Source organism: Crinia signifera, chromosome 6 (genome assembly GCF_055691185.1).
Source record: "Crinia signifera chromosome 6, ASM5569118v1, whole genome shotgun sequence".
Lineage (NCBI taxonomy): Eukaryota > Metazoa > Chordata > Amphibia > Anura > Myobatrachidae > Crinia > Crinia signifera.
In genome coordinates, this window is record NC_139222.1 from 22520116 (window position 1) to 22537055 (window position 16940).

General features: G+C 44.9%; 2 protein-coding genes across 2 annotated transcripts in view; one reads left to right on the forward strand and one right to left on the reverse strand.

Moving 5' to 3' along the window:
- LOC146009548 (uncharacterized) overlaps positions 1–16940 on the forward strand; it is a 613273-nt gene that overhangs the window by 551084 nt on the left and 45249 nt on the right. Inside the window, 2 exon segments of the mRNA XM_083149994.1 lie at positions 2741–2932; positions 3232–3355. Of these exon segments, the coding sequence (XP_083006120.1) occupies positions 2741–2932; positions 3232–3355 (316 nt within the window).
- The window catches only part of LOC146007461 (uncharacterized), a 450549-nt gene that overhangs the window by 403989 nt on the left and 29620 nt on the right, over positions 1–16940 (reverse strand). The window lies entirely within an intron of this gene.

A 16940-nucleotide genomic window follows, 5' to 3' on the forward strand; every position in this document is an offset into this window, starting at 1 on the left:
ACTGGGGAGGTGAGGGGATCTGGGAGTGTCACTGTGACATCACTTATATCTATAGTAATAATACAGGGAAATGACTGGGGAGGTGAGGGGATCTGGGAGCGTCACTGTGACATCACTTATATCTATAGTAATAATACAGGGACGTGACTGGGGAGGTGAGGGGATCTGGGAGCGTCACTGTGACATCACTTATATCTATAGTAATAATACAGGGACGTGACTGGGGAGGTGAGGGGATCTGGGCGTGTCACTGTGACATCACTTATATCTATAGTAATAATACAGGGACGTGACTGGGGAGGTGAGGGGATCTGGGAGTGTCACTGTGACATCACTTATATCTATAGTAATAATACAGGGACGTGACTGGGGAGGTGAGGGGATCTGGGAGTGTCACTGTGACATCACTTATATCTATAGTAATAATACAGGGACGTGACTGGGGAGGTGAGGGGATCTGGGAGCGTCACTGTGACATCACTTATACCTATAGTAATAATACAGGGAGGTGAGGGGATCTGGGAGCGTCACTGTGATGTCACTTATATCTATAGTAATAATACAGGGACGTGACTGGGGAGGTGAGGATCTGGGAGTGTCAGTGTGACATAACTTATATCTATAGTAATAATACAGGGATGTGACTGGGGAGGTGAGGGGATCTGGGAGCGTCACTGTGACATCACTTATATCTATAGTAATAATACAGGGACGTGACTGGGGAGGTGAGGGGATCTGAGAGCGTCACTGTGACATCACTTATATCTATAGTAATAATACAGGGACGTGACTGGGGAGGTGAGGGGATCTGGGAGCATCACAGTGACATCACTTAGGCCCTTATTCTGGTTGGTGCGGCCAGAGCCGCACACGGTGCTCCGGCCGCACAAACCAATCCCCGCCCACGAGACGGATCGCCACGGCCGTCCGTACACGGACGGCTGGCGATCCGCATAAAAATGGTGGGGCGTACGCCTCCACCATGGTGGGAGCTGCCCCCTGCATTCGATGGTCGTCGACCATCGAAGGCAGGGCCGCACGCCACAGCAGCTCCCGCAAGCTGAGACCACACGGACAATCGTCCGTGTGATAGCTTGTATGGGGGCTGAGAGCTGACATCCGGCGACGTCAGCTTTCCGTCCCCATCAGTGGCGTCATACCCTCATTAGCATGCATACGCCCCGCGTTTGCATGGGAACGCCCATGAAACGCGGGGCGTATACATAGGGAAATGAGGGTATGAAGCCCCTCACGCCCCTATACGCCCCCTTTGCGGCGGACGAAATACGTCTGCGGCGAATGGGGCTGCACATGCGCAGATTGACCTCTGCGCATGTGCAGACTAAAAACATCGGCGGTACGGCCGCACGCGGGCCGTACCGTCCGATTCAGAATAAGGGCCTTATATCTATAGTAATAATACAGGGACATGACTGGGGAGGTGAGGGGATCTGGGAGCGTCACTGTGACATCACTTATATCTATAGTAATAATACAGGGACGTGACTGGGGAGGTGAGGGGATCTGGGAGCGTCACTGTTACGTCATTTATATCTATAGTAATAATACAGGGACATGACGGGGGAGGTGAGGGGATCTGGGAGCGTCACTGTGACATCACTTATATCTATAGTAATAATACAGGGACGTGACTGGGGAGGTGAGGGGATTTGTTAGCGTCACTGTGACATCACTTATATCTATAGTAATAATACAGGGACATGACTGGGGAGGTGAGGAGATCTGGGAATGTCACTGTGACATCACTTATACCTATAGTAATAATACAGGAAGGTGAGGGGATCTGGGAGCGTCACTGTGACGTCACTTATATCTATAGTAATAATACAGGGACATGACTGGGGAGGTGAGGAGATCTGGGAGCGTCACTGTGACATCACTTATATCTATAGTAATAATACAGGGACATGACTGGGGAGGTGAGGGGATCTGGGAGTGTCACTGTGACATCACTTATATCTATAGTAATAATACAGGGAGGTGACTGGGGAGATGAGGGGATCTGGGAGTATCACTGTGACATCACATATATCTATAGTAATAATACAGGGACGTGACTGGGGAGGTGAGGGGATCTGGGAGTGTCACTGTGACATCACTTATATCTATAGTAATAGTACAGGGACGTGACTGGGGAGGTGAGGGGATCTGGGAGCGTCACTGTGACATCACTTATATCTATAGTAATAATACAGGGACGTGACTGGGGAGGTGAGGGGATCCGGGAGCGTCACTGTGACATCACTTACATCTATAGTAATAATACAGGGACGTGACTGGGGAGGTGAGGGGAACTGGGAGCGTCACTGTGACGTCACTTATATCTATAGTAATAAAAGGAAAGAGCTGGATTAAGGTTTGTGGGAGGACACTACTAACAAATTAGATTTTGTCACATACTGCCCCCTTTATGTACGTAATGTCACAGTGCCCAGTGTAATCATTATACCACGCAGTGCACTCATGTTTCCCACAGGGCCCACACTATTGGCAGATTGGGGATGCTGCACACCTGCTTTCTACAATTTGTGAGTCAGACAGACGCTGTGTGGGTGACCACATGTCGCTCCCCTGTTAATCCTGCATATTACTGATATATATGTAATACTACAGTGACCTGACTGGTGGATCTGGGAGTGTCACAGTGACATCACTTACAGTAATAATAGAGGGCCATGACTGGGAGTGTATGTAGTGATAGTATTTTTCTAATACACAGGGTTACACAGTAGTGAAGAAGACATCCGGTGAATATGAGACACCCAGTAGTCGTCCTTGTGTGTCCAGAGGACAGAAAAAGACCCAGAGGCCCATCACAGTGCCTCCACCTCACTCACTGATACATGGGCAAGACAATGAGCAGAAGATCCTGGAACTCACCAACAAGATCATCCAGCTGCTGACCAGAGAGGTGACTGCTGGGAATGGGGCATTATACAGTAACACATGGGGATGTGACCTGAGAGGTGACTGCTGGGAATGAGACATTATACAGTAACACCGGGGGATGTGACCAGAGAGGTGACTGCTGGGAATGGGGAATTATACAGTAACACCGGGGGATGAGACCAGAGAGGTGACTGCTGGGAATGGGGCATTATACAGTAACACTGGGGGATGTGACCAGAGAGGTGACTGCTGGGAATGGGACCTTATACAGTGACCCTGGGAGATATGTTTGGGTGATGACTGTATTACTGTGTGTATCAGGTTCCTATAAGGTGTCAGGATGTCGCTGTATATCTCTCCATGGAGGAGTGGGAGTATATAGAGGAACACAAGGATCTGTACAAGGACGTGATGATGGAGATTCACCGACCCCTCACATCTCTGGGTAAGAGAAGACATCATGTCACTGTGTGTTACCAGCCCAGAGATCTGACCAGTCTCCTCCCCACACTCTCTGGTGTATCTCATACATCAGTAGCCATCAGCCCCTATTATACTCCTGCTCTCCCCTCACATCATGTCACTGTGTGTTACCAGCCCAGAGATCTGACCAGTCTCCTCCCCACACTCTCTGGTGTATCTCATACATCAGGAGCCATCAGCCCCTATTATACTCCTGCTCTCCCCCTCACATCATGTCACTGTGTGTTACCAGCCCAGAGATCTGACCAGTCTCCTCCCCACACTCTCTGGTGTATCTCATACATCAGGAGCCATCAGCCCCTATTGTACTCCTGCTCTCCCCCTCACATCATGTCACTGTGTGTTACCAGCCCAGAGATCTGACCAGTCTCCCCCCCACACTCTCTGGTACATCTCATACATCAGGAGCCATCAGCCCCTATTATACTCCTGCTCTCCCCTCACATCGTGTCACTGTGTGTTACCAGCCCAGAGATCTGACCAGTCTCCTCCCCACACTCTCTGGTGTATCTCATACATCAGGAGCCATCAGCCCCTATTATACTCCTGCTCTCCCCTCACATCATGTCACTGTGTGTTACCAGCCCAGAGATCTGACCAGTCTCCTCCCCACACTCTCTGGTGTATCTCATACATCAGCAGCCATCAGCCCCTATTATACTCCTGCTCTCCCCCTCGCATCATGTCACTGTGTTACCAGCCCAGAGATCTGACCAGTCTCCTCCCCACACTCTCTGGTGTATCTCATAAATTTGGAGCCATCAGCCCCTATTATACTCCCGCTGGAGTAGTGGAAACCAGTGACTAGGACATGCTGCTAGTGTACCCCACAGATACTGTGCTGCCACGTGTATAGTGTGTGAGAGAAGTGACTGGCTGCACAGTGTCACAGGCTTATGTGGGTTCCTGTCCCATAGTACTAGCTGGGCAATGTGGAACCTTGGGAAACTCACAATGCGATCACTGAATACATTACACGAGTGTATATATTATCAGCGCAAATGGATGTACTATTCCCCAATTTGGGGGTCAGATGGAGGCGCAAACAGCAGCAACACACTCACTGTGCATCCTCTCTAATGGGTTATTGTCCTGTCCATGTTCTCACTTGTTGGACTTTTTAATATGTTGATAAAAATATAAATTATGTACAGACCGTCCAATTGTGTATGTATATATGTGTGTGTAGGCGTGGCCACGGCAGCGCGGGAGTGAGAGGTTGAGCGGGGAGAGCTCCCTGGAAAAATCCTCCATGCATCCTCTCTACCGAATGGAACAGTGAATATTACCTCAAGTGGGGTGTTGATCCCGGCAGCAGATTTGGGTATAGCCGCGGAGTGTGTCCCGAGGGAACAAAGGCCGTGATCTTGACCTCTGATGCGGTAAAGAGGGAAGCAGCATCAGGGTTACCCCGGAACGAGATCCGACGTCACATCACGTGGGAGGTGAGCGGCCGGCGCCAGTGAGAGCGGCGCGCGGCTGGCAACACAGTCTATTGGCGCTACGAGGTGCTCGCGTGACGACACTGCCGAGGCTGGTGAGAGAAGCGAGCGGCGGTTATCGCCCCTAGCACCAAGCGGTGCTTCCAAGTGGCCACAGCTGAGGACCGCGTGTGTGACGGACAGCAGGTGACGATCCAGCAAAGTGAGGACAGCAGAGAAGTGTTTGAGCGTCGGAAGCCTTTTGGGGGGGAACCCTCACAGCCTCTACCTACACTCCCAGTGAAAAAAGACGGTTGGCGAGGGGTGTAACAGGAGCCAGAGGTGGGGTGACTTGCCAGAGCGATCCCGGTGGAGTGGTCCCGACTGGCCTCGGTGAGAGAGAGGTTCAGCGGGATACAAAGAACGGAACAACGCCACGCAATGTGGTGACGGACGGAGTTGCTACTGCTGCTGCGCTTCTGATTGGAAAACGGACAGAGGGACCCAATGTCAACAAGCAGACTGGAGATAAGTACTATTTAAGCTCTTAACGGCATAAATCACTAGTCCACGGGCGGGAAATACCCCCAGCCGGCAGAGCAGAGCAAAGGAGGGAGTGGGGATAGGGTTCCCTGCATCCCCCTTGGTGTTCATAATCTGCACAGGCTGTGGATGGGAAACCCTGAATACCCGTAGAGTGACTTCACATAGAGCTACCTCCAGAGGTGTTATTAGTGACATTGTAGCAGCACTAACCCTTATCCTTAACTAGAGGGGCACACAGTAAAGCGACTGCCTTTGCAAAAGCAGAATTTGACTTTATCCTCTCGCTATAATAACCCCTAGCAAAAAGCGATAACTGAAGTCCTTTCCTCCCCCTACTGTTCAAGGATGGGTAAAACGGGCAACGCAAATGCCGCTGCGCGGCTAGAGAAATTTGCAAGAGTACAATCAAATACTAAGACACAAACCCCCGTAACAACCCCAACAGCCTCACCAGTGAAAGGGGGTGACGCACAGGAGACTAATGAGATAACAATGCAGCAACTGATGGAGGCAATAAAGGGGTGCGAAGCCAGGCTAGGCGAGAAGGTATCAGATCTGCAAACAGAGATAGCAAATATGCGGCAAGAGGTGAGAGCACTTAAAACCCAAATAAAAGAGGCCGAATCCAGAGTATCAAAGCTGGAAGATAGTAACAACACATGTGTTGCAAAAATTGAGGACTTATCCCAGAGCATGGAGGACCTAAAAAGGAAAATAACAGATCTTGAAGGGAGAGGACGGAGAAACAATGTTAGAGTTGTGGGACTCCCTGAGAGGGAAGAGGGTTCTGAGCCAGCGAGATTCATGGAGCAGTGGTTAAAGGATAAATTGGGCACCAACTCCTTCACAAAGTTCTTCTCAATAGAAAGAGCACACCGCGTACCACTAAGACCCCTTCCCCCTGGAGCTCCACCAAGAACTTTGATATTAAAATTTCTGCATTTCCAGGACAGAGACACTGTGATACGTACGGCCAGGGCTAAAGATTTAATTGAGCATAATGGGGTCAAAATAACTATGTTCCCCGATTACGCGGTGGAGGTACAGAGAGAGAGATCAAAATTTGTAGAAGTCAAACGCCGCTTAAGAGAAAAGGGTTTGGTGTACTCTATGCTATACCCTGCTAAGTTGCGAGTAATTGCTGGAGCTGAAACAATTTTCTTTGTCAACCCAAAAGAGGCAGCTAGATGGGTGGACAAATGGGTGCCGGGTTCACTTCAATTAGCTGGTAGAGAGTAAAAGAAAAGAAAGGGGAAAAAAAAAAAAAAAAAGAAATGTAATTGATAAGTATCCAGGGGGCTCACCGTACGATGGTGGCCGGATAGAGAAAAGCCCCCGTAAAAGAGGGTGTAAGCTATTGGGGAATGGGAATTGTAGGTATACCTGGGGGGGGAATAGGTATACAGGGAGGGAGTGGGAGGGAGGGCGGGAGAAAGGGGGGGGGGGATATATGATTGTAATGTATTGTATCAAATGTTGTGTTTTTTGTGTGAGTTAGTGGTTTTTGTGTATGTGCAGGCTTATAAGAATCTAAAATGTAGAATGAGAAATGCTAGGGGACTCTGCTGCGAGGAAGGGTGGCTTCCTGGACTAAAAAATCAATATTACTGTTATGGTACAAAATGACATTAAAATAATTACTTGGAATATCCGTGGTGCCAATAATAAAGTAAAAAGGTCATTAGTGCTAAATCAACTTAGAACCTATGGAGCAGACATTATGTGTTTATTGGAAACCCACCTGGAGGGGAAAAAGCATCTGTCCCTCAAAAGACAGTGGGTAGGTAATATATACCACGCCCCCTTTACTTCAGCGGCCCGCGGTGTTACAATATTAATACGGAAAAATATATCCTTCTCTTGCAGCAGAGTCGCTATAGATCCACAGGGGTGTTATGTATTTTTGGAAGGTGTGTTTAATACACAGCAATTACAGATACTAGCCATCTACATACCCCCTCCTTTTAGGTACGATACATTGATAAAAGCAATGGACTTCGCTGCCCAGTCCCCGCAAATTCCAGTAATTTGTTTAGGAGACTTCAATAATGTTCTAGACGAAAAGTTGGACAGATGGAGTAAATCTACGGCTAGTATTAAAAAAGGTAATCGGCACTTTGCTGAATTCTTTGAAACTATTGGTTGGATTGATCCCTGGCGAGTGGTAAATCCCTCTTTGATGCAATATTCTTGTTTTTCAACGTCATATGTGGCATTTTCAAGAATTGATTTAATTTTGATATCCAGGGAGCTGATGCCACGGGTGCGCGAGATTAACTACAAAGTGCGAGGTATATCTGACCACTCCCCTGTATACATGGAATTAGTGGGTAGGAGTGAAAGAGGAATAAACTTTTGGAGATTAAACCCGTTGTGGCTCCCTAAAATAGATCAAAGCGGGGAACTGGCGCAACAGTGGCATGAGTTCTGGGATAGTAATTATGGGTCAACAAGGATACATATGGTTTGGGATGCCTTTAAGGCATTTATCCGGGGTACATTAAAAAGAAAAATCGCGGAAGAAAAAAGGAAATGTAGAGAACATATTAGAGTAATGGAGGAAAAATGTATGGTAAAAGAAATGGAGTACTGCAATAATAAAACCGAGGTAGCCTTTAGTGAATGGCAAGAGGCCAAGAATGTGTGGCTAGAGGAGACTAATAGGTTAAATAGGAAGATCATGGAGCATAAGGCCAATCTTAAATATCAAAGTGAAGACAGGCCTGGCAAATATATGGCCTTCTTGTGTAAAAGTGAAAATACGCCCAATATAATAACTAGCGTGAAAAACCAGGAAGGCAGAATAGTGAATACAGCTGATCAGATTGGAGAGGCATTTAAGATCTATTACTCTCAATTATATTCCAGTAAACAAGAACATACTGTTGAACAAATTAAGCAATATATTGACAAAATAAAATTGCCTAGATTAGATGAGGACAGCAGATTGGGGTTGGAAGCCCCTTTCAAATTAGAAGAAGTATTAGATGCTATAAATCAGCTGCCAGCCGGGAAGGCGCCAGGGTTAGATGGCTTGCCGGCCGAACTATATAAAAGATATAAGGAGGTACTGGCGCCATTATTACATATAATGCTAGTGGAAGGGTTTGAAAATGGGATTATCCCAAAATCCTTAAGGGAAGCCAAAATAATAGTCATCTTAAAACCGGATAAAGATCCGCTAGACTTAAATTCGTACCGGCCGATATCTTTAATTTCATTTGAGGCTAAGGTACTGGCCAAAATAATGTCCACGCGTTTAAACAAGCATATTTCAAAGTTAATACATAGTGACCAATCGGGATTTATCCCAGGAAAGGATACTAGTCTAAATCTGCGGAGATTATATACACACCTGCAAATTTTGGGTCGTAAGGAAAGACAGGCTGCGGTTATTTCAATAGATGCTATAAAGGCCTTCGATTCCATTGAATGGACTTATTTATGGGAGGCCCTGGCCGCATTTGGATTCGGACCTAATTTTATTAAATGGCTGAAATTACTATACTTTGAACCATCAGCCCGCATATCGGTTAACGGATGGTGCTCAACTTCTGTGGAGCTTGCCAGGGGGACACGGCAGGGGTGTCCGTTATCCCCTGCCTTGTTCGCCCTGGCAATAGAGCCGCTGGCCTGTCTACTGAGGCAATATCCGGGCGACTTGGGCTTCCCAGGGAAAGATCATAGTCGGCCCTTGGAAAGAGTCTCATTATATGCAGACGACTTACTTATATTCCTTAAGAACTATCGGCAATCACTCCCTATGGTGCTAGATTGGATTGAGGACTTTGGCAGGTACTCCGGTTTTAAAGTAAATTGGAATAAGTCGAATATTTTTCCCGTAGGAAACCCAAGCAATTATATAGTAAATAATACTTTTCCCTTAAGCTGGGCGCCATCATTTAAATACCTGGGCATAATTATATCCACAGACCCAAATGAATTTATTAGTCTGAACATCAATCCACTGATAGAATGGCTAAAGAATAAAATAAAGAGCTGGGAAAGATTACCTTTATTAGTGGCGGGAAGAGTCAATTTGGTAAAAATGACTATTCTTCCTAAATTCTTGTATGTATTGCAGCAATCGCCGGTTTACCTGCCAAAGTCCCTATTTAGAAAGTTGAACAATATGATAGGCTCCTTCATATGGAACCATTCCCGTCCTAAAATAAAACTGGAGTATATGATGAGACCCAACACAGATGGTGGTATGGGTCTCCCGGATATGAGACTGTATTACATAGCAAGTCAAGTGGGACAATTAAGATCTTGGGCACAGGAAGAGGAAGAAGGTTGGCATTTAGTGAAACAGTTAGTAGATATATCTACTCCTGGAACTGAACCAATGTCGAGGTTAATACAAGGTACAAAAAATCCAGCAGATCCCCCTCTGGTAAAGCAGGCACTAAAGATATGGCAGGAAGCGAATAAGATCTTAGAAATAATAAACTTGGATATAGATTGCAAAATAATAGATGTATTAGCACCAAAAATTGTAGTAGAACTCCAGATAAAGGATACCTGGCATTTATACAAGCTGACACTCGTTTCACAATTTTATAATCATGAAGGTATTAAATCATTTCTTCAACTGAGGGAGGAGCATGGCCTGCCAAAGTGTTATTTTTTCAGGTATTTGCAGTTAAGATCAGCCTTTGTGGCAGCTTTGGGGGATGCTCCGCCTCGGTTTGAAGAGTCAATTATTAAAAAGGTAATAAAGTCACCCAATAGGAAAAAAATGGTATCTAAGGTATATAAAATATTGATGATAAGTAAAAATAAGGATAGCTTGGGAAAGTTAAAGCATCAATGGGAAGACCAGGTGGGTGAGCTGAGTGTGGTGGAATGGAGCAAGGCTAAAAAAGTTATAGTAAAGGCCACAAACTCGATCAGGATACAGCAAACCCAATTATATATATTACATCGTACCTATATTTCAGCTAGCAAACTTAAAAGTATCGGAATTAGATCTTCCGATAGGTGTCCCAAGTGTAATCACTCGCCAGGATCATTTGATCACTTAATATGGGAATGTGAAAAAGTGGCCAAATTTTGGGAAAGAGTGAAATTGACAATAGTAGATACTGGTATTCCAATGACAGCTCTTTCCAAAAAATGTTGCCTGCTAGGAATAATTGATGATAAGTTCAAAGGAAACGATAAATTGTTTATTATTAACATGGTGGCAATAGCAAAGATACTAATTGGAAGTAAGTGGATGTCCAATAGTGCACCGGGGTTAGAAGGATGGATCACACGTGTAAATTATATAGTGGAACAAGAAAGGAATTATGCTATAAATAAAAATTCCCTCACAAAATTTAATATGATATGGAATCGTTGGATTCAATCTCCTCATTATGCACTAAACAAGCACTAGAATTATAAATAAAAATTTTCTTTCACAAAATTCAACATGATATGGATTCGTTGGATCCAATCTCTTCACTATGCACTAAACAAGCACTAGAATTATAATAATACAGATGGATGCTGAGTGGTTGTGAAAGGGAAAATGTAATTAAAAAAAAATTGTTCATGGCTTTTTTTTTTTTTCTCACTTTTTTATCGGTAATAGTAGGTGCACTATTGTGGAAGTGTCACTTATGGGAATAATGTGTAGTATTGGACAAACACAAAGGAATGGGGGAGGGGAGGAACAGGAAGAAGAGAAGTAGAAAAAGAAAGAAAAGAAAAGGAAGGTATCAATTAAGCTGTAGGATGCCGTATACTATATATCTATTCAGCCACTCAGTAAGCCCAACATAAAGCCCTTGGCTATAAATTCTTAATGCTTATAGATATACAGCAACTAAAGATCTCCTTAGACTAAGTAGCCGTATTTTGGCCTGTAAATTGGTAACGTAAATGAGGAAAAAACCTGCACAGGTATTGTGTGTGTGTGTGTGTGTGTGTGTGTGTGTGAATGTTGTAGTGTAGCCGTATTGTCTTGTAAAGTATGTGCTACATTAGCTGTAAATCATAGGTAAAAATAATTGTGATATAAGAATGATGCGTAATGTAGCAAATTTGTTGTAAGTATTGTTTATATACCCCCTTCTTCTGATTTTGTATCTTTTTTTATGTCTTACGTGAAAACGCAAATAAAGCTTTGAAATAAAAAATATATGTGTGTGTGTATATATATATATATATATATATATATATATATATATATATATATATATATATATATATTGGGTTTAGTGCTGCTCTTTTATTGCTTTATGTATTGCTTATCTCATACAGGGTCAGAGCTTGCAATAAAGATCTGTCCCTGCGATGGGTCTCCGCAGCACAAAAAATACCCAGAGGCTGTACTGCACTGGCACCTTCTACCCATCTCTATGAAAACACCCCCGTTCATCGCACCCTACCCCCACGCACACACACACGCCACCGCTGGTATACTCACCAACCTCTGGGGATCAGCTCCTGCAACGCTGTCAGTCAAGTGCCGGAAAGTGACCTGCTGCTTTGCAGCGACACTTTACTGTACCAGGGGTGTTCTCTCTCTCTCTCTCGTAACGGCCGTGGGGGGGGGACCCCATGCCTTTTTTTTTAAATCATTATTTATTTCTTTTTTACACACTGAAGCCTGCTCGGATCTGACTGATCCATGCAGGCTTCAGCCAAATACGCCAGGAAAAATAGCGGATTATACTCACGATAATTCCTTTTCTTCAGAATACTTCATGGCAGCCATAACATTGGGTTTTAACTCCTCCTTATAGACAGGCGGTTTTTTTCTCCCCTAGGATCCTCCCACACCACGTATATAAGCACGCTCCACCCTTGCCTCCTCAGTCTTTGAGTGTCTCCTCCCTCGAACAGACAGAGGGTGGGAAATCATAGGCTGCCATGATGTATTCCGAAAAAAAGGAATTATCCTGAGTATAATCTTCTATTTACTTCTTCCTACTTCATGGCAGCCATAACATTGGGATATACCACAGCAGAATAAAGGGTGGGCTACCGTACCTTAAGCCATTACATGGTTAAGAATACGCTCTCCGAAATGTTTCCTATTCACATCCAGAGCGTAATGCTTCGCAAACGTATGTATAGATGACCATGTTGCTGCTGAACAGATGTCTTTCACGTATACATTCGCCTCTTTTGCCCAAGACACCGCCATTGCCCTTGTTGAATGTGCTTTAATCATTCTAGGAGCTTCACGTCCCATTTTCTTATATGCAAATGAGATAACTTCCTTAACCCATCTGGAAATGGTCTGTCTTGATGGTGCCAATCCTTTCTTGGCTCCCATCGGAATAACAAATAATGATTTGCTTTTCCTGAAACCTTCAATTCTCTTTAGATAATTTGAGACAGCCCTAACGACATCCAATGTATGTCATTTCTCTTCTTTTAAATTTCTTGGTTCTGGATAAAAAGATGGCAGAACTATTTCTTGATTGATATGAAATGATGAAACCACTTTCGGAAGAAACTGTGGATTAGTTCTCAATACTAGTCTGTCAGGAAAAATCTTCAGGTAAGGTTCTTGCGCCCATAGTGCTTGGAGCTCACTAACTCTCTTTGCTGTTGTAATTGCGACCAAAAATTAAATTTTCCAAGTCAAAAACTTCATTTTTATTCTGTTCAGTGGTTCAAAAGGTGGTGACATTAAGACGTTCAATACCAAGTTAAGGTCCCACTGGGGCACCACTGTCCTTATCCGAGGCCTCATCCTCTTGATAGCCTGACAAAATCTCTTTATGCGTTCATGATCTGCCGATCTTCTATCCAAGAATACGCTTAGAGCCGAAATGTGTACTTTAAGAGTGGCAACCTCCAAGCCTTTAGTAAACCCATCACATGAGGGATGTCAGCATTAGGAGCATGACATTTATCCTTAGCCCATCTGGCAAAGACCTCCCAGATCCTATAGTATATCTCGTGCCTGGAGAAGCACCTCAACTACTTCTGATGACAATCCTTTGTTTTCTAATAATCGCCTCTCAATCTCCAGGCCGTCAAATGTAGTTTGTGGGGTTCCGGATACCAGAGTGGACCTTGGCATAACATGTTTGGACACACTGGTAATCTCAGAGGATCTTCTACTGCCATACTCATCACCAGGGGAAACCAGTCTTCTTGGCCAAAATGGCAGAATAATCACAACTTGGGCCTTTTCCTCCCTGATCCTCCTGAGAACCGTGGAGATTAGCGCAAATGGCGGGAATATATAGGCTAGAGTGAAATTCCACCTCTGTGTCCGCGCATCTATTCCTATTGACCCCTGCATCCTGTATTTTTGAGAAGAACCGTGGAAGTTTCTTGTTGCTGGATGATGCCATCAGGTCTATTTCTGGTGTTCCAAACTTCCTGACTACCAGATAAAACAGGGACTCTTCCAACTCCCACTCTGCTGGCAAAATCTGATTTCTGCTCAAGAAATCTGCCACCGTGTTGTCTCGACTTGGAACATAAAAGGCTGAAAGGGACTTCAGATGTTCTTCTGCCCAGTTCATTATACTTTCCATTTCTTTCAAGAGCGCATGACTCCTTGTCCCGCCTTGCTTGTTTATATATGAAACCGTGGCTATGTTGTCTGAGAATACCTTCAGATGGGAATTCAAAATCTCTTCACGGAACTGACACATTGCCAGCCACATCGCCCTTAGTTCCCTCTGATTGGAAGTCATCCCCTTTTCCGAGGGTGTCCAGGTTCCCTGACATGATTTTGCTTGTAGATGTCGGAAGTCTTAGAACTAAGAAGTCTTAGTTCTTAGTGGTAACTGCTTGCTGCCCCACCAATCTAGGGACTCTTTTGACTGTTGAGACACTTTCACCCAAAAGGACATCGGTTTCAAGGAATACTTTATAATTTCCATCTGAAAGGGACGCATTTTCCATCTTGTCGACGGCACTATATCTATGGCCGATTACATCATTCCCAATAAGCTTACTGCTGTTCTTAGCTGTATTCGGTCTTGGCACTGTACTACTGACACCAAATTTTGAATTTTCTCGCATCTCTCTTTGGATAGAGCAATTACGAACTTTCTTGAATCCAGAATTATTCCCAGAAACTGGATTTTTTGAGCTGGTTCCAGATGACTCTTGTTCCAGTTGATTATCCAACCATGAACTTGAAGGTATTGTATTACGATTTCTGCTGCTGCTGAGGCCTCTTCTTACGACCTTCCTGTTATGAGTAAATCATCTAGATAAGCCCAAACAGTAATGCCTTTTCTCCTTAGGTAGGCTAGTAGTGTCACCAGGATTTTGGTAAACACCCTCGGGGATGACGCAAGGCCGAATGGACTACAGGTAAATTGGTAATGCGTTTTCTTCATGCAAAACCTTAGATATTTTCTGTCTACCTTCCTTATGGGAATGTGGAAATACGCATCTTTGAGATCCACTGAGATTAGGAAATCTCCTCTCCTTACTCCCAGAAGTATAGACTTCATTGTCTCCAAGTGAAATATCTGTTTCCACATTTTCCTGTTTAGATCTCTTAAATCTAAAATAGTCCGGAACCCTCCGGATGCTTCGGGTACAACAAAAATTTGGGAGTAAAACCCGGTACCTTCTTCCGAATCTGGAACTTTTTGCACCGCTTTGGAATTGACCAGCTCCCTTACGCTCTGGTCTAGAGCAGTCTTCTCTTCTGGAAGAACAGGAATTCTTGAAATCAAAATTCTGTCCGTGGTTGGTCTGACCACGAACTTGAACTGGAATCCCAGGGTAACTACTTCTAGTGCCCATTTGTCCTGAATCGTGCGAGACCAATTTTCTGCAAACTTCATTAGTCTCCCCGCCACAGGCACAGTTACCTGGGAAGGAACACCGTCACCGGGCATTTCTTCTACTGGTTTGTCGAAAAAATAACCTTGATCCCGTAGAATATCTATCACTAAACGGTCTTCCTGGCCTGTAACTTCTAGCCTGACGAAAGTATTGCCTATAGGAAAACTCAGGGAACTTCCCTCTTTTGTCCTGTGGAAGCCTAATGGATTTTCTTCCAGACAACCTTTGTATTAGGGCATCCAGTTTCCCCCCAAATAGTAAGGACCCTTCAAATGGCAGAGAAACCAACCGATTTGTAGAATGCGTATCGGCTGCCCAATTTTTGAGCCACAACGCCCTTCTAGTTGTGACACCGGATGTCATAGATTTTGCAGAAAAGTCCAGCATATCTAAAGAAGCCTCACCTATATAATCAATGGCTACTTGAATGAAACTCACATTTTTGCTAATAAGATCTCTTGAAGCTTTATCACGCACCTCATCCCGAAGTGACGAACACCACAACCTAAGCGCTCTGGATACAGAAGCCACTGCCACTCTGGATTTCATTGCAACGGAACTGGAAATATGCAGTCTCTTAAATGCACTTTCCATTTTTTTGTCCATCGTGTCTTTCAGCAATGCCCCATCCTCTGCAGGGATGGTTGTTTTAGTCTTTATCTCGGCTACCGCCGCATCGATCTTGGGAATGGTGCACCACTTAATGAATTCCTGATCTTGTATCGGGTACATTTTATCAACTCGTTTGAAACTGCCAACCCTTTTATCAGCATTTAACCATTCCTTTTGTAACACCTCCTTGACAACCTTGTGTACGGGAAAGCATCTACCCTTTTTTTGATTTGTCCTCAAACAAGGAAACTTCTTCATCTTTATAAGACTCTTTATAATTCAATGTTTTTATACAATTTCTCTTCAACAAGTTCCCCAGATTCGGCCTCTGAGAACCATCATTGTCTGACATATACGCAGGAGAATAAGTATCAAATTCATGATCCAGGCTTGTCTGAGATCTAGATCTCTTGTTAGTACTAAAAAACTCTTTACAGAGAAAAGATTTCTTCATCCAATCCATCAAATCTGAAATCTGCACAGACGTATCAACCCAAGGTGTAATATCCCTGGCACAATCCTTGCAAACATTCTCTTCTTCCATAGAAACAAAAACTTTATCACAGGAAGGGCAAGTTTTAGAACAAGGTTTCTTTTTGCAGGGCTTTTTCTTAGGGACCGGAGGGACACTACAATAAGACAAACACAAATAATGACTAATGCCCCTTTTACACCGCCTCAAAAACCCGGGTCTTCGGCGGGTCAGAGGCGGTGTATATGTGACACGCCGTGTTCCGTGTAAAGGCCAGGATCTGGGTAGAGGGCGGTGTAAATGGGTATTTACATCAATGCAGGACGTGCAACCTGTGGACCGCAGCATCCGCAGGTGGGACGGGGGGGGGGGGGGCACAGACAGCCTGCGCTGCTGTCTGGACAGAGGTGGCAGCGGAGGAGGTGAATGGATGCCTGTGTGCGGCATCCATTCACCTCCCGGACGACGGCTGGGGGGAGGGGCATGAGGGCTGGGGGTAGCCCAGCAGCTTACCTTGGTGCTGGGCTTGCCCCCAGCGCAGCGGTCCAGGTCCCGGCGGCGGTGATCGGCGCTTGGAGATCTCCAAGCGGCGGTGGGAGGGGGGGGCGCCGGTGTAAGTGACAAAACGCTGGGTCGCACCCGGCTTGATCCTGGGTCCAAAAAGCTCGGGTTTTGGGTTAAAAGGGGTATAACTGAATAATAGCTGAAATAATAATAGCTGGGCAGCAGTA